Source organism: Peromyscus maniculatus, chromosome 10 (genome assembly GCF_049852395.1).
Source record: "Peromyscus maniculatus bairdii isolate BWxNUB_F1_BW_parent chromosome 10, HU_Pman_BW_mat_3.1, whole genome shotgun sequence".
NCBI lineage: Eukaryota > Metazoa > Chordata > Mammalia > Rodentia > Cricetidae > Peromyscus > Peromyscus maniculatus.
In genome coordinates, this window is record NC_134861.1 from 87,242,850 (window position 1) to 87,270,263 (window position 27,414).

At 47.3% G+C, this 27,414-nt stretch overlaps 1 protein-coding gene across 1 annotated transcript in view; it reads right to left on the minus strand.

Moving 5' to 3' along the window:
* The window catches only part of Scarb2 (scavenger receptor class B member 2), a 62,081-nt gene that overhangs the window by 10,160 nt on the left and 24,507 nt on the right, over nt 1–27,414 (minus strand). Inside the window, exons 3-8 of the mRNA XM_006987219.4 lie at nt 10,773–10,920; nt 9,094–9,282; nt 8,352–8,443; nt 3,656–3,775; nt 2,942–3,111; nt 370–488 (exon numbers count right to left, since the gene is read on the minus strand). Of these exons, the coding sequence (XP_006987281.1) occupies nt 370–488; nt 2,942–3,111; nt 3,656–3,775; nt 8,352–8,443; nt 9,094–9,282; nt 10,773–10,920 (838 nt within the window). The remainder of the gene's footprint in view (nt 1–369; nt 489–2,941; nt 3,112–3,655; nt 3,776–8,351; nt 8,444–9,093; nt 9,283–10,772; nt 10,921–27,414) is intronic.

Here is a 27,414-nt window from a genome sequence, read left to right on the forward strand (position 1 = left end):
CCAGCAGCAGACTGACCAGGTTACCTGGGTCCGGCCCCAGCTGGTTTTGGTGACTGAATTTATACTGCTGTTTTCATTTCGTTTTGTTATGCTGGATTGCACCTGGGGCCTCACACAGTCTGGATCACTGGGCTCTGGCCCCGGCCCCGTGGTTTTGCTCAGCTTCCTTTCTCTCCTTTAAAGCGGGTTTGCTGGTTTCTGCAGACGGCATCCACGGAGTTCGGACTTCCCATTAGAGGCTTCGGGCCACGGCGCACACAGATCTCCTCCCGCCCCCTTGAATAGCCACAGAAGGCAGTGTGTCTCTCCATGCTCTGGACTAAGAGAACCTGTGCATGCACAATAAGACACCAGGAAGTGTGTACTCACAGGATTAATGTCCACAAATGTCTCATGCTCTTCCTTGTTTGGGCGCATGCCTTTAATGGCAGAAATGAACTTCTCATCGGCTTGGTAAAAGTGCGGGAAAGACATGAAGATGGGTGCACCTGCGTGGTAAGGGACAGAGAAATGAATGGTGCTGGCGTTTGTGGTTTTGTTGTTTTTTTTCGAGACAGGGTTTCTCTCTGCAGTTTTGGAGCCTGTCCCGGAACTCGCTCTGTAGACCATGCTGGCCTCGAACTCACAGAGATCCACCTGCCTCTGCCTCCTGAGTGCTGGGATTAAAGGCGTGCGCCACCACCGCCCGACAAATGAATATACAGTTCCTGACCACAAAAACTGGTTCCTAAAGGGAAAAGAAAAGCCATACCCAAGCGGGCTTGGCCAGGCTCACTCCCTCTCCATAGCTCCTGGTCCAATATTTACACTGCATTCATTTCCCGCCACCTGATGTGTCCCACATAATTTTACTGTATACCTTACACTACAGTCCCGGTCACATTTACACTTAAACCATTACTGAAGCTGTAAGTATGCCTTTTATCTATTTGTCTGTGTTGAGTAATGCTCCAAGACAGTCTAGAAAACGAAAGCCCTTATCCTCGTTTTTGCTCTTGAAGAAGCCCAGGTTCCCAAACCGCACCAAAATTTCCCAGGCACTGGTAGCTGTGCAGGACGTTTCTCCCTGGCTGAGGAGGTCCCTCCTCAGAGCACGCCCGACTGACTAGGAAGTTTGCGCTGTTGCTGCTCTGTTTGGGGTTTCGCTGTTTGTTTGAGATGGGGTCTTATTCTGTAGCTCAGGCTGGCCTGGAACTCACTCCATAAGACCAGGCTGGCCTAGAACTCTCCCAGAATTCCTCCTGCTTCTGCTTTTCCAAGCGTTAAGATTACAGGCATACCCTATCATGCCTGGCGTTTGATTTTGAGGAAAGAAAAAGAGACCGTTTTTACACCGATGGACCTTGTTCTCCTGGACAGCATGATGTAAGAACAGTTCAGAGTCTCCCCTGTTATTCATGGGCGCACATGCCCGTCAGCCCGGCATTTGGCAGGAGGGTTAGCAGTTCAAGGCTGGCCATGCTCACAGTTCTGTTCATTTCTATGCTTCCTTGCTTGGAAGACACATTGAAGAGCGCCAATCCCAATTCCTGGTCAAGCTGAGTTAAGCCCAAACAGGAGCACTGGAAACCTATTCCCAGACAACGGGCAGGCCTGGACAAGTCCCAAGCTTTGTCCTTCTGTGGGTTTTATCTTGAGCTGCTGACTGTGGGGCTGGCTCAGTGGCCCAGGCTTGGCATGTCCTGTCTCCCTTGTCCCTGTTGTGAGGAGCATTGAAGACTGATTGTCCTTTGTGTCCTCAGAAATTGCCTGCTCAGTTCCAAGAAGCAGGGACCGACGCCTAGTTCTTAGTTGAGTTATTAGGACAGACTGCCATGATATTTGCCCGACCTTCTCAATAAGATGAAGATATTAAGTTGTGCCCATCATCCCAGGACCCAGAAGGCTGAGACATAAGGATGGAGAGTTGGATGCCAGCCTGAGCTACACAGTAAGACCTTCCTCAAAGCAAGCAAAACCAACAGCAAAAACCAGAGGACACTGCACACCTGTCAGGTAAGGCCCTGTGGGTAATTCTGCTGTGACATCTCACTGTTGAAGTAAACCTTTGGGACTAGAGAGATGGCTCAGCAGTTAAGAGCACTGACTGCTCTCCCCGAGAACCAGGGTTTGATTCCCAGCACCCACATGGCAGCTCACAACTGTTTATGACTCCAGTTCCAGGGGATCTGACACCCTCACACAGGCACACATGAAGGTAAAATCACCAATGCATATAAAATAAAATTATATGTAAATATATGTATATATTACGATTTACGCATATATTATAACATGCATATATTATATATAAATTAACCTTCAAGACAAAGAAGACCCCTTTTGTCAGCTGCGGCGTTGATGATTCTCCCTCATTCATGGAAAGGACAGAGAGCTGATGTATCAGGAAACGAGAGGGAGAGCAAGATGCTCAGAGGGTAGCCGCACAAGCCTGAAGAACCCAGGTAGCTCTTGGGAGCCCACATAAAGGTGTGAAGAAAGAGCTGACTCCACTGAGTATCCTCTGACGGCCACATGTGGCCCATGGCATGCGTGCTCACCCATTATACACACACCAATAATAGTACATTCAAATTAAAGAGAAAAGAGACACCGGGAAACTCAGAACAGCCTAAAACTAAATCTGCTTCAAAATCTTTGGGACTCTTAGCCAAGGCGTGTGCTACCAAAACTAGTAATTTTTAAATTTTTTGACAGGTATCATCATCATTATTGTCGTTATCGTCATCATCCACACAGGGGACAGCGATGTAGCCCAGGCTGGCCTTGGGCTCACTATCCTCCTGCTTCTGCCGCCTGGCCCTGGGATTGCAGGCGTGTGCCAAAATGTTGTTCTTGAAAGGTTGGCCTTGCACTATATATCAGCTTGGTGACAAATTCACACCCCGAAACTGTCTGCATTCTAGACGCCGGTAACCATGACCTCTCTAGAAGGGCTTACCATTCTTGCAGATGCTGACATTCAACACGCCTGAGTCCATGCAGTTCCCTTCGGGTATACAGAAGCCAGCGTTCTCGGAGGTATTGGCTAGTATTTCTGCAGGTACCTTGTACCGAAAAGCAGGCAACCCCTCCACGGTCTCAAAACCACTGAAAGTTATATGTACCGACCTGATGGGAGGGAAGAATACAACGTCAGCGTAGGAATGTGGCTCACTGGCAGAACACTCGCCCAGCACCCGTGGAGCCCTGAGTTCAAGTCCCAGCTCTGCACAAGCAGGGTGTGGTGGCCCACATCTGTAGGTGTAGCACTAGAGGGGGTGGAAGTCGGAGGGTGGGAAGTTCAAGGTCATCAGAAGCTGTATCAGGCCTCTGGCAGGTTTGAAGCCAGCCTGAGATGTATGAGCCCCTGTCTCCAATAAATACATCTATAAATAAATACGAAATACAGAAAGGCAGAGAGAGTGAGGAAAGGGAGGGGACAGGAGGGGAGGGGAGGTAGAATGGTTAAATAACTTGCCCAGGGCCACAGAGCTGCTTAACTAGTGTTAAGACCAAATCAACAGCTGCCTTGCAGAGTCCATGCTGTGAGCTCTCTCAGTGTGCCTCCGGCACGTCACAGTACATGTATGTGCATTCCCACGCACAGTGAGCGAATCTGCTTCTATCCCTCACACTTTGTCCTGCAGTCAAAGACCGTGTTTAAAGTTCCTACCTGCAGAAGTCGGACGGGAAGACGTAGAGGACTTCGTCCTTGGTTATCAGTGGATGAAAAGAATCCCCATCTGTCCCGTTGATCATATTGCACTCGTCTGTGGTCCACCAGTCCAGCGACCTAGTGTTGATAAGTACAAGAAAGACTAAAGATGATCACGTTGGACTGTAGCATCTCTTAATGGTCAGTACCTTTCCGGGTTCTAGAGGGGCTGGCGCCCTCAGCATCTTATCCATAAGCAGGCACGAAAGTGCCAGGAACTAGAACAGAGGAAGAAAAGGTAGGCTCCAAACCAAAACCACTTTTGATACAGACACCAGCCACAAATTCCTGTTTCCTTCCTCCAAAAGAAGTGCATCCTGCATGGTGTTTAGAAATACTGATTCAGGAACCAACAAGATAGCTTAGTGGGAAAAGACCCTGCTCTGTAAGACTCACAACCAGAGTTCAATTTCTGGAACCTATGGAAAGGTAGAGGAGAAAAACAATGGCCATGAAGTTGTTCTTCGACCTCTACATGCATTTCGGGGCACACTTGCCCCCCACCCCCACCCCTATCCCACATCATATACAAACACAACAACAATAGAAATACTGATTTCCTTATGGCAGTAACCCAAGCAGGCATTAATAACAGCCTTGCTCATAGCCAGGCCAGGGCCAGATGGGCTTTGGATAGATATATCCCATTCTTTAATATTCATGAGAGGCCATTAACTACTCTCCCAATAGTTCTCACTTCCAAAAATAACAGACTTGCCTAGCAGAACAAGAAACGCTAATACTGAGTTGGTGTCGCACACTGAAAGCACAGTTGAGATAGCATGCTTGAAAACTGGTACGTGTAGTAGACTAGACGGTCACGATCCCTCCAGGTCCTTACGTTGAAACCCTGCTTCTGTGGAGTGATCAGGTCATGAGAGGGGAGCCCTGACATAAGACTAGTGACCTAAGATGAGACCCTAGGGACCAGCTCAGCCCTTCCACCACCTGTATGAAATTAAAGTGAGAAGACGCCCCTGTTAGGACCTGCATCCCACTCACCCCCACCATCGTGAGAAGATGGCCCCTGTAAGGAACTGCATCCCACCCAACCCCACCATCGTGAGAAGATGGCCCCTGTAAGGAACCATATCCCCCTACATCCCCCACCATCGTGAGAACCATATCCCCCCCCCCCCTTCCCAGTGCAAGAAGATAGCCCTGTAAGGAACTGCATCCCACCTACCCCCACCATCGTGAGAAGATGGCCCCTTGTAAGGAACTGCATCCCCCCCACCCCCCACCCCACCATCGTGAGAAAACGGCCCCTGTAAGGAACAGTATCTCCCCTCCCCTCCCCCACCCAGTGCAAGAAGATGGCCCTATAAGGAACTGCATTCACCCCCACCCACCGACCCCAGCATCAGAGCTTCTGTGATATTGGTCTCAGACTGCTCAGCACACAGAACTGTGAAGAATAAGTTCCTGCTTTTTATACGTCACGTGGCCTATGATAATTGGCTATAACAGTCAGAATGGACTGGCACAGAGAAAGGAAAGGGCAAAGAGTCAACGGCAATCCTCCCAACTTTCGGTCCAGACGGTTCTCCGAGTTCCTGCACTGAGGGGGCTTGCAAAGCGAAACAGGAAATAAAGGTTGACAAAACATGGAAGGAAAGCATTCAGAGAGCCCAGACCACATTCGGAACACAAACGAGCATGTTCCTAGACAAAGAGATGATGTGTATACAGTGGTAAGCAGAGCTGGACTGATGCTCTTCTGCACGCTGGAGCCCAGGAGAAAGCAGCAGGGGTCCGTTTCTGCGTTAATAAGGAGAGAAGGTGTTCCACCAGGGGCTTGAATCAGGATCCAAGGAGCAGAGACTCCCTCTCATCCAAAGAGGCCAAAGGAAGCAGCATCTCCCCGCTACGTGGGCTTTGGTGTTGGCTGGTGGCTGGAGAGCAGGACGACTCAGAAATCACCTCACGGCAGACCCTGAACTAAGCTGTCCCTGGATTTCTCCGTTGTCATGGTGGGAGGCACACCTTGTACACTGGTTCTGGACTACATGGAGGCCGACTGGTACATAAGGAGAGATGAAAGGAGAGAAGACAGGAAAGCAGACACACACACACACACACACACACACACACACACACACACACACACACACACACACCAGACTGGCTTCCCAACTGAAACAATTGTGCAAATCATTTTTTAATGAAACACGAAGGACGGAAGACAATGTCACATGGAAGTGAATTCAGGCTAATTCCATAAATGTGTGCTTAGCATCACCAAGTGAAACGGTAACATTCTTAAGAGTACCGGAGGCTAGGGGCTGGAGAGACGGCTCAGGGTTTTAAGAACACTTGCTGCTCTTTAGAGGATCTGGGTTAGGGTCCCAGCATCCAAATGATGGCTCACAACCCTCTGTGAAAACCTTCAATTCCAGGGACTCTAATCCCTTGGGGCCTCGTGGGCATCAGAAACACACATAGTGTGCCCAGGCTCACATGCAGACAAAGCAGTCATACATATAAAATCTCTTTTTTTTTTTTTTTTTGTTTTTTTTTTTTTGTTTTTTTTTTTTTTTGGTTTTTCGAGACAGGGTTTCTCTGTGTAGCTTTGCGCCTTTCCTGGAACTCGCTTTGGAGACCAGGCTGGCCTCGAACTCACAGAGATCCGCCTGCCTCTGCCTCCCAAGTGCTGGGATTAAAGGCGTGTGCCACCACCGCCCGGCTAAAATAAACCTCTTTTACACAGAAAACAGTGGAGCTTAACAGTGCAGCTTAGTGCGTATCTCTTGGCTGATGTGCAAGAGGCTCTGAGTTTGGTCTCCAATACCATAAAAAAAAAAAAAAAAAAAGAGGTCAGTGAGTGACAATATTAGAAGAAGAAAAAAAATGAAACAAAATCAAGAAGACTGAAAAATAGAAAACTTGGATACAAAAAAAATGTTTTGGAAAAAATCAACAGGGGTAAAACTCTAGACTGTAGCTGAAGAGAAAAACTCATGAATCAGAAGATAGTTCTAGGGAATTTACATAAATACAAGATCAGAAAATGAAAATCTCTCATAATAAAACAATCTATCAATCAAGATAAAACAAAACAAAACAAAAAAAACAACACCACATATACTGTGATCCTTAGCAATCATACAACTTCCTGAACCAAAAAAGAAAGTCCCAAACAATCATCTGGGTTCTTGTGTGGCCTTCTCTCATGTGACCTTCACTCATGTGGCCTTCACTCATGTGGCCTGCTGAGTTTCTCAACAACATCAATACATGCTGGTCATTTTGCTCTGAATAAAGTCTGCTTGCTATTTTGCAAATCTACATGTGCTTATAATAAGATACCAAGAACCTGGAGTCACTTGGCCTAAATCCCAACCACTTGTAGCAAGACTCCGGCATATTGCCAGTCAAGTAAATAGATAATTGCTGAGTTTCCCCATATCTCGGAAAGACTGGAGGCCTCAGATTAGAGGTATGCCCCAGTGCCAAACGGAACCATAAATCCAAATATGGACGCACTTCTGTAAAACCACAGAAGGTCAAAGGTAAGACAAATGCTGAAAGTCCATGGAGAGCCACTGTGGTGCGCAGCTGCAATCCCAGCATCGGGGGAGCCAGGCAGAGAGGGCAAGAGCTCCAGGCCAGGCTGGGATACGAAGTGAGAGCTTGAGTCCCCCCCAAAACAAAACAAAGGAGCTGTGGGTATATCTCAGTGGTAGAGGCTTCAGCACATACAAGGCCTGAGTTTAAAAACCAGCACTGCCATAAATCAATGAATGAATGAATAAATAAATAAGGCAAAAAACATAATAAAATAAAAACCATCATAGCACATTTCTTTTAATCCCAGTACTCAGGAGGCAAAGGCAGGTGGATCTCTGTGGTCTACATATGGAGTTCCAGGCCGGTTAGGGCTACATAGTTAGACTATATCTCAAAAACAAAGTAAAGGTGCAAAGATGTGTATGTTAAGAAACAGGTAAAATTATTGTCTTATTTGGAAGGAAAAGTGAGAAAAATGAAAAAATATTAATCATAAAAATCTAAGCATAGAAAATAATGTAAAAATAAGTTCAGACATGTCAAATAATGTATCACAATGTATCTAAAATTATATCATGAATATAAAAGTCCGAGCCACCTTATTATTGTTAAAAGGCTAGAAAAATAAGTGTTTGGGTGTAAAACAAAAATAAGGTAATAAAATGTTTTAATTTGAAATATTATAATACAGAATTCAAATGAATTTCATCTTTAGAAAAGGTAATATAAACAATCCACACTCATGAAGTTAAAAGAGAGATGGGCTGTGTCCCCTGTCACCAAATGAACACTGGTTTGAAAGTGTTTGACCACACGTTATTCCACAACTACCAAGGAAGACCGGCTACTCCAGGGCTTCCTATTCAGATCTGGTTGTGGTAAGCCTACAAATCATCAATGCTAATTCTCAGGGTATTTTTTACCTCATCTTGATTTTTAAAGATAATTTTAAGAACATTTACATTTTTATCCAAAAGATAAACACCAACTTCTTTCTCATTGCTGGGATCAAATTCAGACTCTGTGTATGGTTGGCAGATGCTCCACCATTAGGCAACATCCCCAATATTAAATTAGGGAGGGAAAAGGCATATTCTATTTGAAAAATGAAAAAACTTACACCAGAAAATCTTATGAGACTTACGTTTTTCCATTCCACTCCACAATTTTTGTAAAGTTGAGGTAATTGTCTTCTCCAGTTAGAAAAACATAGTCTCCATCATTAGTTCCATTTTTCTGAAAATGAATGAATGAATATCACAATTTTTAAAATGATAAAATATAATAAGCACTAAAACAAAAAAAAAAACTTTTGAAAGACTGTGATAATTTGAGTGTACTCTGATCCTCAAATTACCATGTGAAAGCTGTGTTCTGTGAGATGGGACATTCTAGGGAACAAGTATTCAGGCTGCTCTCCCAGAATGAAGGAAGCAATGTTGGTGAGACTGGACTTCCGGGACCCATTCTCTCACAGAAGTGGTATTTAAAACTTGCTGATAATTTGTGTTTGAACAGCCTTGAGGTTTTGTCAACCCTTAAGGCTTGTCCTCTGCAAGAGAGGAAGTGAAACGCTACTGAGCGTTATGCTTTGAGCACGAGACCTTGGACAGTCTCGAGCCAGAAGATGAGCAGACTGTGCCACACCTACCTTAATGCTTTACTCCTGGGGTTAACTTTATCTATTACCAACTGGTCATTTTACTACATTTTCTTCCCTCCCCCTCCAAAACTACTGTCTTATTTTTCACAGACTTTTAGAAATATTTAGAACTCCAGGCAATTTTGGCCTTCACCTACAAGAAAGCCAGACTCAAGATGCACTCTGTCTTGCGTGCCCTCTTCCCATTGTGAACTGAAGTGGAGGTTCTAGGAAGAAACCTTACCTCATAGAAGAGGCCAAAGTTAGGGGAGACGTCAGGCTTGAAAATATGGACGAGGGACAAGATCTCATCTTTGTAGCCCCAGAGCAGTTCATGCACAGTGTGGGTCACAAACAGCTTCTGCTGGTAGGTTTTCAGCATGGCCTCGATGATCTCCCGGAGGAGGGGCAGCTGGGCCAGTTCTACAACGGTCTGCAGAGCAGAGGCAGGTTAACCAGTGACCCCTCCAAAACACCCACTGGCTCTCTTCCTGCCCCTCAGCAGAATGAGCCAGAATCTGAGATGTAAATGTTTGAGGCTCATCAAAAAATCCAACCAGTGACCCCCCCCCCACCGTCCATGCGGAATAAGAGTTCAGCTATAGCCGTGCGTGCGTGCGTGCGTGCGTGCGTGCGTGCGTGTGTGTGTGTGTGTGTGTGTGTGTGTGTGTGTGTATGTACTTCATGGCCTTGCACACGGTAGACAGCCCGTCTACCACTGATCTCTATCCTGAGCCCCAGTCCTCTTTTGTAAATTTTGAGACAGTTTCACTAAGTTGCCTAGGCTAACCTTGAACTCACTCTGGAACCCAGTCTGAGCTTTTTAATCCTCCAGTTTCTGCATTGGAAAGGATCTGGGATTACAGGCTGGAACCACCAGGTCAGGTTTTCAATCCATTTTTTTTCTTTTGTCTCTCCCCGCCCCGCCCCCCCCCTCCCCCAGCTGAGGACCGAACCTTGGGCCTTGAACTTGCTAGGCAAGTGCTCTACCACTGAGCTAAATCCCCAACCCCTTCAATCCATTTTATTGTAACCTGAATTTAGAATTCCCATTCACAGAGCTCTTATAAACACATAGAGACCTTTGGCCACGAGGTGGCTCCACTTCCCCTGGAGCAGACTGGTGGCTAAGCCTTTAAACTTTCTGCATCTTCAGCAGCAGGACAAAGCAAGATTGAGGCCCTGGGTCCATCAGTGTCAAGCAGCAGATACTTGAGTGTGGGAGCCTCAGAGGAGGTCGGTGTAAGGGACTAAGGAAGTTCCCTAGAGAGCTAGGGATGTGGATCCCTGGGTAAAGCAGCCCCTGACTCCGCACCTAGCCATTCAGGAAGTCCCGAGTTTGATCCCTAGCATCAAATTAAAAAAACAAAGCCAGCCTGGGCTACAAGGTGGTAGGCCAGCATGGACTACAAGAGACCCAGTTTCAAGAGAGGAGAACTCTAGGTCTCAGAATGGCATAAGTACCAAAACATTCGCTACTTATGTGGGTAAATGCTAATCCTGAACACAAAGGAAAAACTTTTGAAAGGACCTTGTTTTACAGACCTCAGAAAAAAGTGTATCTATATACTTAATAAAGTACACATCCATGAAAGGCTTGCTAGGCATTGCCGCTGGAGTGTGCCCATAATTCAAGCACTAGGCAGATGAAGGAGAATTGATGTAGCAAGCTGGAGGTCAGGAGGGCCACACACACAAACAAATCAAAGTCTTTGTGTATGTCCATTTTTGTTTGTTTGTTTGGTTATGGTGGCACTGGGATTAAATTCAGGGACTTGTCATGCTAAGCAAGATGAGTCCCCCCTCCCCTGCCCCGGAATATCTATATTTTATCATAAAATACTAGCTTTTAAATTACATAGAATCCTATCAGGCTTGCCCCTTTCCCTTCTGCAAACCCAAGATACTACAAGGCCCACTTACCAACAGAGGAATATTTATTGTCCTAATCAAGTCAACGTTAGGGTCGCCAACTGATTGGTTTCGTTCAAAAACATATGCCTTATTGCTGACAGCAGATATGGTTGTTCCATTCTCTCCGAACTGGATGTTTGCCTTGTTTCTGAGTTCCCTAAACAAACGAACAAAACACTATTTGAACATAGATACCACACTAACAAACAAGACCTTTCCCTCAGTTCAGTGTTAAAGTTACATTTTTTTTCAAAATAACATTTCTAATAAAATGAATATTTACATAGGCTGTTGATATTCAGCCCTTCAAACTACAAATTAGAGCTGAGATGCTGGGAGGGGATGAGGTCTAGGAGACACTTCTCAAAATCTATTGTTCCCATTTTCTTTTTTTCTCCTAGAATTGGGGAGATATAATAGTCAAACAATGAGTTCTTTCCTGAATTATAACTTGGTCCTGAAATATTTTCAATTCAGTTCACAGGTTCTACTTGTTTCAATCTGTATACTGGTGGTTTTGATTCCAACTTGAATTCAGTTCTAAATTTATTTTAAAAACTGAGGCCACAGGTGGGCAGTGGTGGCATACACCTTTAATCTCAATACTTGCGAGGCAGAGGCAGGCAGATCCCTGTGAGTTTGAGGCCAGCCTGGTCTATAAAGCAAGTTCCAGGACAGCTGGAACTGTTACACAGAGAAACCCTGTCTCAAAAAAACAAAACAAAAAAATTGAGGCCACAGCTAGACATGTTTGTTGACACATGTCTGCAATCCTAGAACTCAAGGGGCTGAGGCAGGAGGATCACTGACAAGTTTGAGGCCAGCTTGGTCTACAACGTAGCAAGACTATCTTAAAAAGTTAAAAAAAAAAAAAAAAGTGAGGCCTAAGGAACTGAGGGTACAGTTGCAATGGGAGGGGGTGAGGGGGGGGGTTGTAGATCAGAGAGACAGAGACAGGTAGAGATGAAGAAATGAACTGGGACCAACATAGTAAGTTGGAGCTTATTCCCATTTCTGTGCATAGTTCAGTTGAGTTCAAGTCAGTTCTCCAAAATGAGGCATTATGAAATCCCTTAGAAAGAGGTTGGTGTATAGTTAACAATCATTGACATGGATAATTACTTCTAAAGAGGAGCTACTTCTAGTTGAGGAGGTTTTTCAATGCTCCCAACACAAAGCTATGACAAGCATCTGAGGTGATGAATATGTCGTTTACTCGGAACTAATCTTTAAATATTTGCACCCTATAAATTACTGTGTCAATTAAAAAGCACATCTCTCAAAGTGCTTGGGCTGGGTGGGTGTGACTACTGTTCATGCCTGTGATCCCAGCACTCAGGAGGCTGAGAGAGAGAGAGAAGACTGAGAGCCGGAAGCTAGCCTAGCCTATGTGGTGAGACCCAGGCTTCTCAGGGTGAGATTTGGTCAAAAAAGGGACTGGGCAGGGCTTGGTGTATGGGCCTAGAGTGAATGCGAGGAAGAACTCACTGAAGGCATGAAATGCAAGATGCATCAAAGATAATCAAGATAAGATAACATTTTAATGCAATATTTATTTTTTTTTCTAAATTTGGTGGGGCTTTTTGTTTTGTTTTGTTTGAGATGGGATTTGACTCTGTAGTGTACACACTGGCCTCCAACTGGGGGCCATCCTCCTGTGTCAGCCTCCCAAGTGCTAAGATTACAGGCACGTACCATTACATCTATCTAGAAAATCTTAGTTAACAAACTGTCATCTAAGAGTCTATAATCACATACAGGTTAGAAGAGCCTGGACAGCTGGGCCATGACCACTTCCCCACAGGCCCTTTCTGACCACGGCAGTTCTTGGGGATTTTTTTTTCACCCATCTGCCTATGTATGGAGTTTGCTAACTTAGGCACTTAGTTCTAAACCTCTGAGTGAAATCATTTAGATGGGAAGGAATTACCATGTAGCCTATTGGCAAGCAAGCGGATGGCATTTAAAACTCAAACAAACGGCCCCGCCATGTAGTTCTGGCTGGCCAGGAACTCACTCTACAGATCAGGCTGTCCTCAGACTTGGGAGATTATGGAATCTACTTTTAAAAAGGAACTACTTGTTTTAAATAAGATAAGTAATGAAAATTTTTTGGTCTGAGTTTATCAGATGTTACTGGACTGGACATTGTTAATATATATAATGGAGTTTTTTGTCTGGATCTGTCAAATGTTAATGGACTAGACATTGTTAATGTAATCTTGACTGTATATTGCATATACTTATTGAAGATAGTTTTTCTTGTATTAGTTATAAGCTTTTTTAATTTTAGACAAAAAGAGAGGAAATGTGGTGGTATTGTGTTCCCCAAAATATTGTGTACTCTAATAAATTTATCCTCCTGCCTCTGCCTTCTGAGAACTCAGATTACAGCTGTGCACCCATGCACCTGCCTGATACTTTCTAGATTTAAGATAATAGCTAAGACAATAACAAAGGCACATGTAATAAACAGGCCTTTGAATGTTCTATAGCACAAGGTACTGCGCTGCGCACAGTAGCCATGAGGATCTGACCCTTGCAGGGCCCGTCCCAGGGCTGGAGAGAATCCAAATGTGAAGCCAAGCGGTTGTTGACAAAAGTCAGTGGGGTGTAACCAATGAATGCCTGTGACCCAGGCCAAATTGAAATCACTGCGAGAGAGAGAAAAACCATCACATGCCTTCTGGGGATATATAATGCATCGGATGGAGATGGCTGTGTTCATACACATCTACAGCCTGAAGTTCAGAGCTTTGCGGTCACTTCTGCTGCTGAGTTCCAGGTCCCCTTTCTTCTGTGGCAGCCTGGTTTCCTTCCCTCTCAGTCCTGGACCACTCAGGGTGCTGAGGGCCTGAGTGTGGCACGTCCTCTGGCCTCTCCATCTGGACCACAGTGCTTCAACACACATACATCCTCAAGGCCTAGCATCCTCCTGGTGGGACCCGTGGGATCTGACAAAGCACACGCTCCTCTGACTTAGATCTTTAGCTTATTTTGGGGGTTGTTTCGTTTTGTGTTTTGTGGCAGGGGTTCCCTACATAAGCCAGGCTGTCCTTGAACCAGCCATCTTGCCTCAGCGTTCTAAGTACTGGGGTTCCAGGTGTGTCCCCCAGGCCTGGCTTATAGCATGGATCTTTAAACCTGCCCTGTGTCCTAAGCTGTTCCTTTGGTCTTCTGTTAGCCTACTTTACATCACTCAAACAGGTTCTCCTGACTCTCATCAAAGAGATACTTTCCCTTGCTTGAGATCAAACATTCCTCCTCTGGAAATCACAACCTAGTCACTGTGGCTGAGAAGACAATTTGGGGACCAAGCAGGTTTAAAGTCTTGGACGCCTGACCTCATATTAAATCCTCATTCATGGAAGTTAATTCAAAGTGATTGTTAGAAGACAGAGAAAGAGGAAATTTCCAAGCCAAACATTTTTTTCAGCCAAAGCTGGTTCCTATACAGAAGTCTTCACCAGGTCCCCTCCTGAGTACCTATGTTGAGGTCAAGGACAAACCTTCTTCAGGGGACTTGTGATGATGGTCCCTGAGTACCCACACTGATCCACATCTCAGTGAGGAGGCAGAACAGTGGCCAGGTAATCACCAACTTGAAAGCCAAGGGAGCTGGTCCAGGGAGCTAAAACTGCCACTCAGATAGTCCTAGACGTCCAGGGTTCAGCGTGGTCATTTCCTAATGTCAAAATCAGGGTCTTTGCTAAGCATGTTTTGTTTATTTGTCTTCTCCTCTCAAGTCTTAGTTCAGGAACCTAAAGGCCTGAATTATCTCAAGGCTAAGGCCTGCTTCACTTAGATTTATGTATAAAACATGGACAGAGGAGATAACTTTTATCATGTTGCCTTTATTGTTTACCCTGTGGAAATCTGATGTCTAAGGGGCAACTGAGGCCAAAGATGCCATCAATTTAGGCCTATAACCTGACTTGGTTTCTTAACAAAGTTCAACAGGTCAAAGGTTTTCTAATATGACTCCTGTGGGATGATGACTCGGTTGGTCTCCTCATGACAACCTCATGATTTCCCTCAGCTATGTGGAGTCCTCCACCCACCATGCTTCGGCATCATTGGCTCCTGGCCTTTACAGAACTCGGTACATGAAAAAAAAGGACAGTAAAATGTGGAGGGAGAGGAAGAGAAAGAAGCCTTCCTCTCAAAACAGCGTGTGACAGGCCAAAGAAACCAAAGTCTTGCTCCGGCAATGCTCAGACAGGCAGGAAGAAAGGAGAGTAACAATACCGATAAACCTGCTTAGCAACACGCATGTGCGTGTACATACATACAAATGCACGCCAGCCACCAGCTGATCAACAACAGCCGATGTGAATCAGTGAAGCTGCTGGTAAACTGCAGACTGACAGCAAGCAAGGATCAGATTACTGTCGGCCACGGTAGAGAAGACCCATGAACTAGCCAGAGACACGGACAACAGCTTACATCAGAAACAAAGGCAATCTTGGGCCTAGACAATGAATGAATCAAGGAATTGTATTTCCAACTGCCCTGTGTTTCAGTGGATGACAACAATCTCAGACTATAGTTTAATGTAAATCCACCATGGTGGATCTAGTCATATGAGAGAGAGAGAGAGAGAGAGAGAGAGAGAGAGAGAGAGAGAGAGAGAGAGAGAGCCAAGAGTGGGAGCCACATCTGTAGTCCCTGCTCTGGGGAGGCTGAGGCAGGAAGATTTCAAGTTTGAAGATAACCTGGGCTATATGGTGATACTTGTCTCAGAAAGGAAGGAAGGAGAGGGAGTGAAGGGGGGAGGGGAAGGAGGGAGAGGAGGAGAAAGAGTGGATGAAAAGCCTAGTGTGGTTCTTGCATGTAATCTCAGCATTAGGGAGGCTGCGGCAAGAGGCAGGAGGATTACTTGGACCTAAGAATCCAGAAGTTTCAGAACTTCTGGGCCACACAGTTCACCTATACCAAAGTTCTGTCGCAAACAACATCAAAAACCAAACAAAGAAAGGAGCAGGAGAGGAAAGAGAGGCCTGGCCCCAGCGGCGGCTTCCACTGTTAGTCTCCGGCTCGAGAGACTGAAGCCGGATGGCTGTAAATTCCAGGTCAGCCTGGGCTGCAGAGCGAGACTGTCTCCAAAGCAAACAAAAGAAGAAAATGTTTGAGCTATCCCCCCGTAAACTATTGAATCCCACAGGAAGGAAGAACACATGGAATACAAAAGAACCATTTTAATTCGCTGGAAAGCTCAACAGCTGTGCATCCAGCGCCTCTGAGATGTCGGATAAATCAGGTTGTGCAAAGCTGTTAGGAAATTCTTGGCTAGGGACGGGGGACACAGCTCAGTGTGGTAGAAGCACTTTCCTAGCATGCCCGAGGACAATCCATAACACCACGTGGAAGGCAAGCAAGTGCTTGTATTTACTACATTTTAGTCCTTTGGGTTCATCCACCCATCCGGTTCTCCATCGAAATTCACCGTGATTCGATATCAGTGACAGAGCTCACTGGATAGGCGTGTAGGGTAAGTTCCGACTCGGGTTTTGTGCTCAGCCCTGTCTACACTGATACTTGCCTGTGGGACTAACTAGGCAGTCACTCCTGGTTTCTCCCTCTTCGTTTTATCTTTTTAGGGCAAGGCCTTACTACATTACTCACTCTGTAAGCCAGCTGGCTTCAAACATCCAGCCATCCCTCTGCCTCTGCCTCTCTAGAGAGGATTGCAGCACCAGCCCCCCCCCCCAACCCCCGTACCTGCTCCTGTGGCTTCTATTTTTATTTCCTCATCTGTGAAATGGGGACGACCATGTGCCTACCTCACAGAGTTGCTGTGAGAATTAAGTCATAGGAATGTCAACTTCAGCCGAAGCACCTGAACACACACTAAGTTCTTAGGAACATTAGTTAGTCGTTACCATGCAGCATCACTGCTTGTACTAAGCTCTTGAGATGGGGGATGTTATATATACCCTGTCTCCAGTCTCAAAGAATCCACAGGGAAGTACCGGAGACCACCATTTAAGAAAGGATGCTATGAATAGTCCTAAGATAAACATGTAAGTGCAGACATCTTTCCAATGTGCCGGACTCAGTTTCTTTGGATGGATACGTGGCGTAGCTCTCTTTTTAGTTTTTAGAGGAACTTCTATGTTTTCCATAATGACTATTAATTTTCATTCCCCCAAAAGTAGGAAAGAAGGAGTGAGTTTTTTAAAGTAAAATGACAGAAGCAGAGGCTGCAGAGATGGCTCGGTGGTGGGCCCAGGTCGGCTTCCAGCTTCTGTGTCAGGTGACTCACAACTACCTGTATCTCCAACCCCAGGGGATTTGATGCCCTCTTCTGGCCTCTGCGGGCACCTGCACACCCATCGGATATACTCACAGAGACACATACACATAAATACAAATAAATCTTAAAAGTTAAAAAAAAACAAAACCCAAGGTGGCCAGATGTCCTTGAGTCTAGCACACACCTATTTTTTGTTTTACAGATGCCCCTAGACAATTGTCAGCCAATCAGAGTCCCGGACCCTGGAAATCCCCTCACCCCAACCTCTGCTATGATAAAAACTCTGCCCCACCTGAGCTCAGGGCTCTCTGCTCTCACCGCTGTGACGGACAGACAGAGGGACCTAGCTCTGGAGCTTGAAATAAAGGCTCTTTGCTTTTACATGCGGGAGAAAAAAAAAGTTAAAAAAAAAAAAAAAAAAAGATAGAGGAGCTGGGGAGATAGTTCAGTCAGGAAAGTGTTTGCCTTGCAAGCGTGAAGACCCGATTTCAATCAGGCCACAGAGGCACACATTTGTCACCCCAGTGCTGGGGAGGCAGACCCAAGCGGATCCCTGGGGCTCACTGACCAAGGAGCCTTGCCTGATGAGTGGGTTCTAGCTAGGACAAGTGGGAGAACCTCTCCCAAAAAGACAAAGCCACTTGGGATTTAGCATTCGCTTTATTTTTTATTGCTGTCAAAGCAGTCATATCAGCCTACAATGGAGAGGAGCAACATGAAGGACAATCTAAAGAACATAAAAAGACGGATTATCACGGGCTACTGTACATTTTACACACACTTAGCAAAAACAGGAAGATCAACTGAGCAGGTCTCAGACAAACTGATTTGGATTCTTGAAACAGTAAGTAAGAGGGAAAATATCTGACAAACAATAGGTCTGCCAAAGGCTGAGAAAGCCACAGGCTTTCAGAGAGGTGTGGAAATTTCAATCCAGGGGCTGGAGAGATGGCTCAGAGGTTAAGAGCACCGACTGCTCTTCCAGAGGTCCTGAGTTCAATTCCCAGCACCTACATGGTGGCTCACAAGCATCTGTAAAGAGATCTGGCGCCCTCTTCTGTATACATAATAAATAAATAAATAAATCTTTAGAAAGGAAGGAAGGAAGGAAGGAAGGAAGGAAGGAAGGAAGGAAGGAAGGAAGGAAGAAAGAAAGAAAGAAAGAAAGAAAGAAAGAAAGAAAGAAAGAAAGAAAGAAAGAAAGAAAGAAAGAAAGAAAGAAATTTCAATCGAAGGTGTTACTAAACAGAAGACTCCTAGGACAACTTAGTTCTGACCACTAGAGCTCCAACTTCAGAAAATGCAAATGCAGCACCGCATTCCTTAAACCAGACAGACTGGTTCTTCATATGCAGACCTGCCAGGAACATTCAAACTCTGAATGCAACAACATGCTAACCGGCTGCAAACTGTCCGATGAGCCAGGCCTCTGCAGTTCCAGGAGCTAACCCCCTTTTCAGAGTTCCCGCCACGACTCCTTCCACAGGAAACAGTGGCAGCATCACCACGACCTCCCCCAAGGTGCCCCAGGCCTCCTGGCACACCGTGGGCAAGCGTCAGCTGACCTGCAGGCATTATTCATGCCTTTGGCCCCAGAAGCAGACAGGTCTCTGGCAGTTCCAGGCCAGCCTGGTCTACATAGTGAGTTCCAGGACAGCCAGGGCTACACAATAAGACCCTATCTTGAAAAAACAAAACACAGAGTCAGCAGACCTGTACAAGGAGGGAACACACTGAGCGGCCAAACGCTGCTGCAGGTGCTGTGGGTATGTTCCGTCTGTCAGCCCAAACGATAGCACAAATCAAGTCACGAGTGGCATCGGGGCCACTTGAAGACCACAGAGAGCAAATGCAGACAAACAGGCTCCACACCAAGAAGTTGGATGGCTCCCTGAAAAGCCATGTTTATCTCCAAACCCAGATCTCAGGGCGCTCCGCCAACCTGCATTTGCAGCCTGTTCATAACAGCTATTCATCCTCAGGACCTGGTCCTGCTCACATCTCTCCTTGACTTTCCCTGACTGGGTCCTGTGGTTCCAGCAGAACTACTCATATCCTCCAGTCTTAGTCAGTTTCTCCAGTTGCATCCTATGGATTCTAAAGCACAGTGGAGAATATTTCATTCACTTCTTCCATGCATATTCAGAGATGCTGGATATTCAAGGTGAAATAACCTGGCCCCTGTTCTTCTTAGGCCTTCCAATATATCAAGAAATCAGATATGCATAGCCACTTTTTGTGTATTTGTGTGTGCGTGTGCGTGTGCATGTGTGTGTGTGTGTGTGTGTGTGTGTGTGTGTGTGTGCGCGCGCGCGCGCGCTTCTGCAGGCCAGAGGTGGATGCTGGGTGTCTTCCTCAATTACTCTCTTCCTTATATATTAAGGCAGGATCTCTCACTTGAATCCAGAGCTTGCCAGACTAGCAGGCTCTAATCAGAGACTCTGTCTCTACCTCCCAGCAGCAGGATTACAGACCAGCCACTACACGTACCCGGTGTTTGAGTGGGTGGTGGGAATCTGAACTCTGGTCTTCAGACTAGTGGGGTAAGCACTTTTCTCTCTGGACCATCTCCCTTCCTTGGGTTTCACACAGGGTTTCATATAGCCAAGGCAGACCTCAAATTCTCTATAGACTTCAGCATGACCCGGAACTTCCTTCCGGTCTTCCTACCTGCAGCTTCCTAGTGCAAGATTGCTGGTAGGCAACACCACCCTGGTTCCACACGGCGCTGAGGACTGAACAAGGCAAGCACCCTACCGCCTGAGCTACGTCACCAGCCCCTAGAAGAAGTGACTAAAATGCACTTCGTCACTGTTGCAATGGGCACACATACCACGGAGAGAGCATTTCCAGTCAGAAGGAGTCTCAGCAGGAGAGGTGTCCTCACTCCCAACTGAGACATTGCAGGATGCCAGCTTACGAAGTATTGGGGGGTGGGGGGGTGGGGGAGCTTACAGATGACGGAAGCATGGTGAGAACCGAGCTGTGACCTGGCAGCTGTGAGACACTTACTGTGTTGTGCTCCTGGAGAACTGGAAATGCAACTCTGTCCTTGAGGTGCCTAAGGTCTCCTGTAAAGCACCTTCCAAACAGAGAACCAAACAGAAACCAGAGGGAAGGTCAAGGGCGCTTGTATTTAGCCCTTGAGATTTTTTTTTTCAAAGATTTCATTTATTTTTATTTTATGTGTCTGTGTGTTTTGCCTGCATGCATATCTGTACACCATGATTGCAAGGTTCAGAAGAGGGCACAGGATCCACTTAGGACTAGAGTTACAGATGGTTGTGAGCCCCCATGTGGATGCTGGGAATCAAACTTGGGTCCTCTGCAAGAGCAACAAACGCTCTTATCATCATCCCTCCAGCCTCTATTTAGTCCCTTTGTTGTCTGGGTTTTTGAGACAGGGTCTCACTATGTATCGCAGATTAACTTGAACATACAACCGTCCTCCTGCCTCAGTTTCCCATGTGCTGCGATTACAAGCATGGACCACAGCATCCAGTCTGAGGGAGCTTCTCATGAAACCAGAGTGTTAGGGTAGGACAGGATGCCTTGCAAAGGGGATGAATGGGGTGGGGGTGACTCCAGAAAGAAACAGCTGCCTTGAGTTGTACCCCAAGTCTGTTCAATGAAGCCTTAATTGAGATGAGTATGAAAATTGTGTTCTGTGCTTGTCTTAGGGTTTCTATTGCTGTGAAGAGACACGACAACCACAGCAACTCTTACCAAGGAAAATATTTAACTGTGGTGGCCCGATTACAGTTCAGAGGCTTAGTCCATTATCGTTATGGCGGGAAGCAAGGCAGCGTGCAGGCAGACATGGTGCTAGAGAAGGAGCTGAGAGTTCTTACATCTTGACTCACAGGCAACAGGAAGTGGTCTGTCTCACTGGTTGTAGCTTGTTCATCTGAGACCTCAAAGCCCGCCCCCACAGTGACATACTTCCTCCAAGGCCACACCTACTCCAACAAAGCCACACCTCCTAATAGTGCCACCTATTTGGGGGGCCATTTTCTTTCAAACCACCAGAGCAGATGAGTCTTGGGTGTGAGAATTTTGCTACACTTCCCAGTCCAACATGAAGAAACAAATGTGTTCCATTCTTGTTAGCTTTAATTTTACAGTTACATGTGGGTCAAGACTCAGACGGTTTGTTTATCACAGACAATAGCTCCCTGAATTGATCATCCTGACTTTACCTTTTAGCTTTTGTTAGCTTGGGCATGGGAAGAATAGTTCATTATATTTAGTGGTGTTAACCCCTCAGCTTTGTGGCCCCATCTAAGGCCCTCCGCTGCTCCTCTGGTTCACTTTAACTGAAGTGACAAGCAGGCTGAGGACTGCACGCTGACATGTTAGCATTGCAAAGTTCTAGACCACCTCTTTTGAGATCTGTCCTGCTTGTCTGTCCTAACCGCAAACACACAAAATGTGGCTGGAGGGGAAGGGGTGCATCTCAGTGGCTGGAGGGGAAGGGGTGGATCTCAGTGGCTGGAGGGGAAGGGGTGGATCTCAGTGGCTGGAGGGGAAGGGGTGGATCTCAGTGGCTGGAGGGGAAGGGGTGAGTCTCAGTGGCTGGAGGGGGAAGGGGTGGATCTCAGTGGCTGGAGGGGAAGGGGTGGATCTCAGTGGCTGGAGGGGGAAGGGGTGGATCTCAGTGGCTGGAGGGGAAGGGGTGGATCTCAGTGGCTGGAGGGGAAGGGGTGAGTCTCAGTGGCTAGAGGGGAAGGGGTGGATCTCAGTGGCTGGAGGGAAAGGGGTGGATCTCAGTGGCTGGAGGGGAAGGGGTGGATCTCAGTGGCTGGAGGGGAAGGAGTGGATCTCAGTGGCTGGAGGGGAAGGGGTGGATCTCAGTGGCTAGAGGGGAAGGGGTGGATCTCAGTGTCTGGAGGGGAAGAGGTGCATCTCAGTGGCTGGAGGGGAAGGGATGGATCTCAGTGGCTAGAGGGGAAGGGGTGGATCTCAGTGGCTGGAGGGGAAGGGGTGGATCTCAGTGGCTAGAGGGGAAGGGGTGGATCTCAGTGGCTGGAGGGGAAGGGATGGATCTCAGTGGCTGGAGGGGGAAGGGGTGGATCTCAGTGGCTGGAGGGGGAAGGGGTGCATCTCAGTGGCTGGAGGGGGAATGGGTGGATCTCAGTGTCTGGAGGGGAAGGGGTGCATCTCAGTGTCTGGAGGGGAAGGGGTGGATCTCAGTGGCTGGAGGGGAAGGGGTGCATCTCAGTGGCTGGAGGGGAAGGGGTGGATCTCAGTGGCTGGAGGGGAAGGGGTGGATCTCAGTGACTGGAGGGGAAGGGGTGAGTCTCAGTGGCTAGAGGGGGAAAGGGTGAGTCTCAGTGGCTGGAGGGGGAAGGGGTGAGTCTCAGTGGCTGGAGGGGAAGGGGTGGATCTCAGTGGCTGGAGGGGAAGGGGTGAGTCTCAGTGGCTGGAGGGGGAAGGGGTGGATCTCAGTGGCTAGAGGGGGAAGGGGTGGATCTCAGTGGCTGGAGGGGGAAGGGGTGGATCTCAGTGGCTGGAGGGGGAAGGAGTGGATCTCAGTGGCTAGAGGGGAAGGGGTGGATCTCAGTGGCTGGAGGGGGAAGGGGTGGATCTCAGTGGCTGAAGGGGGAAGGGGTGGATCTCAGTGGCTGGAGGGGAAGGGGTGGATCTCAGTGGCTAGAGGGGAAGGGGTGGATCTCAGTGGCTAGAGGGGGAAGGGGTGGATCTCAGTGGCTGGAGGGGGAAGGGGTGGATCTCAGTGGCTAGAGGGGAAGGGGTGGATCTCAGTGGCTGGAGGGGAAGGGGTGGATCTCAGTGGCTGGAGGGGAGGGGTGGATCTCAGTGGCTGGAGGGGGAAGGAATGGATCTCAGTGGCTGGAGGGGAAGGGGTGGATCTCAGTGGCTGGAGGGGAAGGGGTGGATCTCAGTGGCTGGAGGGGGAAGAGGTGGATCTCAGTGGCTGGAGGGGAAGGGGTGGATCTCAGTAGCTGGAGGGGAAGGGGTGGATCTCAGTGGCTGGAGAGGGAAGGAGTGGATCTCAGTGGCTGGAGGGGAAGGGGTGGATCTCAGTGGCTGGAGGGGAAGGGGTGGATCTCAGTGGCTGGAGGGGGAAGGAGTGGATCTCAGTGGCAAAGCATTTGCCTTGCAGGCTGGAATTCAGTTGCCAACAGGTGGGGTGGTGACAAGGGGCCAATCCAGGACACACTGCTTAGAATAACTGAGACACGTAGAGGCTGGAGTTGCAGGCCCGTGGTAGGGTGCTTACATAGCATTCACAAAGTCTTACTAGGTTCAATCCCCAGCACCCTATCCACCCACCCTGCCAAAATAATCCAAAATATATGATATAAATGAAAAATGTAAATTAGATTTGAAAGATTTAGTATGAAAAGGGAAGACATGAAATATTAATAATTCTGAATGCAGACATTATGCTTGTTAAGTTTTAAACCCACAACAAATGGCTAAGGTGCCTATTTAACATATCAACGCAGACCTGGCCACCAGGTTCTCCCAGCATCCCTCAGTCCTGTCCTGTTACTGGGTATGGCTGACATATCCCATTCTTTACTCTGTCCAGCCCGGCGGCTGGCTGCCCTTCCCCCAGAGGCTCTTCCCTATATAATCCAGACCTTTTGGTCACCCACCCCTTTTGTACCTTTGGTCTCCTGGCTGCTATACCTGGTTCCCCTCTCTCCTCTCCCTGCCCCTCCACCTCTCCCCACACAGCCCAGCTCAGCCTGGTCATGTCTACTCCTGGCTCTCCCGGAGAACTCTGAACCCTGCCTCTGACTATTCTCTACCACATGTCTACAATAAACTTTCTCCTCCACCATACCTAGGAGCAGTCTTTCTTTCTTTCTTTCTTTCTTTCTTTCTTTCTTTCTTTCTTTCTTTCTTTCTTTCTTTCTTTCTTTCTTTCTTTCTTTCTTTCTTCCTTCCTTCCTTCCTTCCTTCCTTCCTTCCTTCCTTCCTTCCTTCCTTCCTTCCTTCCTTCCTTCCTTTCTTTTTGAGACAGCCTCACTCTGTAATCCAGGCTGGACTTGTGGCTAGTCTCCTGCCTCAAGCCTCCCTGGTGCTGGGATTGCTGGCATGTGCTGAAACACCTGTCTTAGAGTGTAAAAAATCCAAGCTAAGAGCAGGGCCGTGGTCTGGTTAAGTGTCCCCAGAGGCCCGTTAGGTCTCATCCTCCACAGGGGCACTACTGGGAGAAGGTGGAGACTTGAAGCTGGAGGGGAAGCTGCAGGTCACCAGGGCTTGCCTTTGAAGAGGGCATGAGACCCAGCCCCTTCCTCCTATGCCCGCAGCAGTGGGGCCAAGCAGACCTCTCAGAGACCTCCCAAAGTGTGACATCCTGTTTCTCTACAATGTTTGCAAAAATAAAAATAAAGGCTTAAACACAGACGACACCAAACCTCTACAGCCATGATCGTCACACAGAGAGAGTCACTACGACCCCAGCAGGGAAGAGAAGGAAATACCTGAACCGCCCTAAGAAGGTTGCTCCAGCCTTAGAGAGGACATGAGGGGGAGGGGAGGCGTAGGAGGCACCAGCACATTCCAACTACTGCATCCGCATCTGCTCTCAGGGTACTGCTATGTTTTCATGAGGTTTTGTTGTTGTTGTTGTTGTTTGTTTTGATTTTTGTGTTTTCTGTTTCTTTGAAACTGTCTTGCTACCTAGCCCAGGCTGGCCTCCTTCTCTTGATCCTCCCACCTCTGCCTCCCAAGTGCACTCAGGGGTCCTTAACCCACTGTGCATGACAGGGCAGGCATTCTACAGTTAACCCTCTGGGCTCTTCCTCACATTAACTCCTTGTTGGCAGTGTCTTGAGCATGGCGGGCAAAGTGGTGCCCCACGGGAGTTGTATCCTCAACAGCTTTGGCTTTTTATTTTGAGACAGGATCTCACTAACTTGTCGAGGCTGGCCTTGAACTCATTCTGTAGTTCAGGGAGCCCTTGAATTTGCAACACCCCTGCCTGGATCTGTGGAGTAGCTGTAATCACAGACCTGTGTCATCAGGCTCAGCTCATACCAAAATTTTAATTCAGAAGATAAATACCCAGGAGTATACAGGAAACCCATTCAGGACCCACAGGGGGGTGTTTCCTGCTTCTAGCCTCCATACCCCCCAATCTGGATGTTCAAATCCTTTAAATAAAAGGGTACAGTGTTGGCATATAACATACACACATCTCCCTGCATGCTCTTTTGTTTGTCATCTGCCACACTGGGGATCAAACTCAATGTTTTTTTAATACGATAGGCAAGCACTCCAGTGCTGAGCTATACATCCAACTTCCTCCAATGTACTTCCAATGGTCTCCAGATTAGTGCACCCTAATACCCTGTACATGCTGTGTGGGCAGCTGTCATGTGTTCAACTCTTCAGGAACAATGGCAAGGAGGTCGGCATGTGTTTAATACAGAAGCAACGACTGCATGCCCAACCACACAGCACATGTCAGCAAGGACTGAGCTCTCCCCCAGGGATTTCCAACTTGCAGTTAGTTAACCACGTGGATAAACGCAGAAGCCATGGCTAGAGAGGGCAAACTGCACCAGGAAGGGAGAAATGGGAAGTGGGCAAGAGTTGCCTGAGGAGGGAAGAAGGGCAACCCAGAGGGAGGGAGGGAGAGAGAGAGGGAGAGAGGGAGGGAGGGAGGGAGGGAGGGAGGGAGGGAGGGAGGGAGGGAGGGAGGCAGGGAGAGAGAGAGAGAGTGAGAGAGAGAGAGAGAGAGAGAGAGAGAGAGAGAGAGAGAGAGAGAGAGAGAGAGAGAGAGAGAGAGATCCACTTTCTGTAAGGGGTTTCTGAACTTTCCCCAAGAGCAATCAGTTAAGACCATCCTAAAACTGGGATCTGGGGGCTGTGACAGACGGTTTCACCTGTGGGAGTTAGTTATGTGACCACATCTAAACCGCGAATCTGTCCAACACACACAGAGGCCGCAGACATTTTAGCAGAAGGCTGGATTTTCTTTTGAGTTATGATTAGAATCTGTGGCTTTGGTACTTTGTGTGTTTTTGTTTGATAGTTGGTTTAGTTGTTTTATTTATTTATTTGTTTGTTTGGTTTGGTTTGGTTTTAGTTTTTCGAGACAGGGTTTCTCTGTGTAGTTTTGATGCCTGTTCTGGATCTCGCTCTATAGCCCAGGCTGGCCTTGAACTCACAGAGATCCACCTGGCTCTGCCTCCCGAGTGCTGGGATTAAAGACATGCACCACCACTGCCCAGCTTATTTTATTTTTTTAGATTAGGTTTTCTATATAGCCCAGGCTGGCCTCTAATTCATGATACTCCTGTGTCAGAGTGTGTAGGTGTTATAGGGGTGTGCCACCGAACCTCACTTGTTTTCTGAAGCTTTGTTCTTTCCTTCCTTCCTTCTTTGGGGATGTGGTTGGGAGGGTCTCTTCTAACCCAGGCTGTTCTCAACTCCTGGAGTGATAGAAGAATCCTGAGCCCTGGCACTCTGACTGGACTTACTATTTAAAAAGATAAAAGAAAGCAGAGAGGGAGGGAGGAGGGAGGGAGAGGGATGGTGTTGGGGAGGATGAGGATGAGAGAACACCCACTGGAGAGGTATTGATACTCTCAAACTCCATCATGAGTGTGCTTTTTGGTTTGGGGTGTTTTTTTTGGTTGTTTTTTTGTTTTGTTTTGTTTTTTGTTTTGCTTTTATGAGACAGGGTCTCAGTGTAGCCCAGGCTGGCCTAGAATTCATGATATAGCCCACACTAGTCCTGACCGGCCATACTCTCTCTGCTTTAGCGTCCCAAGTGCTGGGTGGGATTAAAGGCAGCCATGGCTAGCTATGACTAGTCATGTTATCTGCTTCTTCAGGAATGTGCTCTGTTAGCTTGTGCATTGTTGTTAATAATAATAATAATAATAATAATAATAATAATAATAATATAGAAGTTATTAGGATAATATTTGCTATGTTGCCCAGGCTGGTCTTGAACTCATAAACTGAAGCAATCTTCTAACCTCTGGCTTCTGGGTAGCTGGGATTACAGCATGCAGCACCATCACAGCAGCTGGCACAGGGTGGAAGTCTTTTTCTCTGAGGAATGAGAAGAATGGCCGTAAGAACAGGCCAGGAGATGTGGTGAGAACTGATGTGTTGAGATTCTCTAGTTCTTAAGGGAGGCTAATTCCTATAAGGAGGCGGTGTCTCCTTCTCCCTCTAATCCTAAAAGACTTAGTTAAAACAACAGAGAGCGCACGCCTTTAATCCCAGCACTCGGGAGGCAGAGGCATGCGGATCTCTGTGAGTTCAATGCCAGCCTGGTCTACAGAGTGAGATCCAGGAAAGGCACAAAGCTACACAGAAAACCCTGTCTCAAAAAAATCAAAAAACAACAGAGAGCTCAGGGTGGAGATCGGGGCTAGAGGACTGCCTAACATGTGCAAGGCC